The sequence below is a fragment of the Bremia lactucae genome, linkage group LG7 (genome assembly GCF_004359215.1).
Source record: "Bremia lactucae strain SF5 linkage group LG7, whole genome shotgun sequence".
NCBI classification, from domain to species: Eukaryota; Oomycota; class Peronosporomycetes; order Peronosporales; family Peronosporaceae; genus Bremia; species Bremia lactucae.
In genome coordinates, this window is record NC_090616.1 from 841,792 (window position 1) to 844,275 (window position 2,484).

Sequence of the window (2,484 nt, forward strand, 5' to 3'; positions counted from 1 at the left end):
ATAAGATAAGAATTCAATTGCATGTTTAGTATTAGATTATAATTAAGTTAGATTTAACAGATAGAAAGAAGTGATACTTAATTATATTAATAAAGTTTTCATTTAACCCTCTTTAAGCTAGTTACCTTAAAGAAAAGTCATCCTCTACATGTACTAGTGTACGTGGAAAAACGTAAGGCACCACTCGCAACTGAAGCAGTGCGAAGTGGACTTGTACTAAAGCAGTACAAGTCTTAGTGCCCTAAGGCGTGACCACACACCGGCATCCCCGCTAATCCCGTCGGTGCGACGCACCACTGATATGTTTCCTTGTGCGTTCAAAATGCAGTATACTGACGACTTGCATTGTTAACGAGCATCTGATGGTAGCCTTGTACGACAGTCAATCGCCGTAAACACTGTGCACACTGCCATCCTATCAAAGAGCTCCTCTATAAAAGAAAAAGGAATTTTGGGAATCTTGGTTTGGCTATTCACGTAGCGATAATCGATGACTTAGCGAATCGGCTGCAAGCTGTTTCCCGATCGAAGCCACTCGCCGCGGGTTGGAGCTTATCCCGTTACGTGGCCTTTCATTAGAATGCTAAATATTATTGACACTCATGGTGAATTTGACACTTCGACCGAGCCTTCTTAAGGTTTCCATAAACGATGGTTTCGAGAGCTTCTTGCTCGGTCTTAGAGAGACGAAACGGCGCTCGTGAACTTGGAATCGCATCTGATTTCATTTCGAGGTCGAACTGCACCGCACGTGCCGGGTGAAGTCCGTCCGGTGGCTTAGCTGGAAGTTTGTCGCTGTACTCATCAATAAGACCGCCAAACCAACCCGGGACCAAGTTGTCTACTATAACAGAAGCAGCCTTGACCACAAACAGCTCTGCGTATTCATTCCTGCACACGTACAGTCTGTGTGGTTGACTGCCTTGCCTGGAAGCGGTGTCGCTAGGTAGCTACTCTTCCCTTGCTGGGACTTCCTGGTTAACAATATCGAGCTCAGTCTGAAGCATAAATTGGCCTGATGTCCAGACTATTCGCGGAGCGTATTTGCGAAACCACGGAATAACAAAAATCACATCCTGATCTGCAATTAGCTGGGTATACGTGAAGGTCATGTCCGAAATCACGCCTTCGCTGGTGTGCACTGTGGCCTCAAATGTCGCTAGCTCAGCCGGTGAGGTGATAGACCCATCAAACTGCTTTGACTAGCCTCGTTGCGTGCCAATAACTCGAGAAGCAAGTCCAAAGCGAATTTCATCTGTTGAGGCTCAACAATCTAGCAAAATTTTAACTAGTGCGCCGTCAATATTACCGGGCTTACCCAACAAAAAGCTGCTTATTAACCAAATTGACTTCAACCGCGTTAGCAATAAATTGATCAAACACGACAGCTTCGTCAACAGCTTCACTTCCATCGTAAACACTTTCAATCATCCTAACCGCGCTCTCGACCTTGGTACTGCTTCAATACGTGGCCACGTCGGGCACTCTGTGAGTCGATGTCCTTGCCTCTTGCAATAGAAGCACAACTCGCGTTGAAAACACTCTTCTCGTGACACTACTAGCACATTGTCAATCTCCATTGGCTCGGGTTGGTGTCCTTAAGACGTTGGCGAATACTCCTTCCAGGTCGATAAAGTTGTTGCGCACGACTTGTACTCGCTAAGCAAAATGTGAGCGCTCAAAGTCGTATGCGACATTTATTGCCTGACTGAGAGTACTCAACTTTGGCGCGTATTTGATGCTTCAATCCTTGCGTGGAGTAGAGACAGAGTCGACGTCACTCATGTTACGCACTTAGATTTTGGCTGTCGAAAGCGATTCACAAAGTCTCTAAGATCCCGACACTGCGCTTGAGTGAGATTCCGAAGTCGGTCACGATGGTCGGATCTGAAGGTCTGCGGGAACAAATTCTTGCTCAATTTTAAAGAATAGTTCATCGACAGTGTAAATTCTGTTGCGTGACCATTTGAAAGAATAGTTCATCGACAGTGTTTATTCTGTTGCATAACCACTCTGCTGCTGTGCCAATGAGCATGCTTCCAATTGTCGGAATACTCGTGTTTGCCATCGTCGCGCTTTTCCTCTCGACGCGCTTCACTTCAAAATACTGTTGCACTTGTTCCTTGGACAAAGCGAACGACTCTTGCATTTGTCCACTGTAACAAGGCGCCTTAATCGCGTCAAGTCGAAGGTCCTTAAGCGTCGTGGCAACGGCCATTTTTAAATTATCTCTTCTTGTTGCGCTATTATTGCAAGCATTTTTGCATGAGCTCTGCGTAAGAAGCCACGTTCATGGCTTTTACGCCCCACATGATCGATCAGAGTCGGTAGCAGGTACGGGTAAAGTGAAGCCAGGAGGTCAGGGTCATAATTTCTTTTACACGCAAGCGGGCGAAATTAATTCGCTGCGACCGCTGTTTCATCGCATCGGAATGCGAATGAATGCGGCGCGTGAATTCCGCCTCGTATTGGTCGGGCGTTTCA

General features: G+C 46.3%; 1 protein-coding gene across 1 annotated transcript; it reads right to left on the bottom strand.

Moving 5' to 3' along the window:
• Positions 1 to 1,933: 1,933 nt before the first annotated feature.
• CCR75_007746 (uncharacterized protein) lies at positions 1,934 to 2,218 on the bottom strand (the record flags this gene model as incomplete). The annotated part of the gene is made up of 1 exon (XM_067965804.1): positions 1,934 to 2,218. The coding sequence occupies one exon, from the start codon at positions 2,216 to 2,218 to the stop codon at positions 1,934 to 1,936; it is 285 nt and encodes a 94-aa protein (XP_067815955.1).
• Between the last annotated feature and the right edge of the window lie 266 nt (positions 2,219 to 2,484).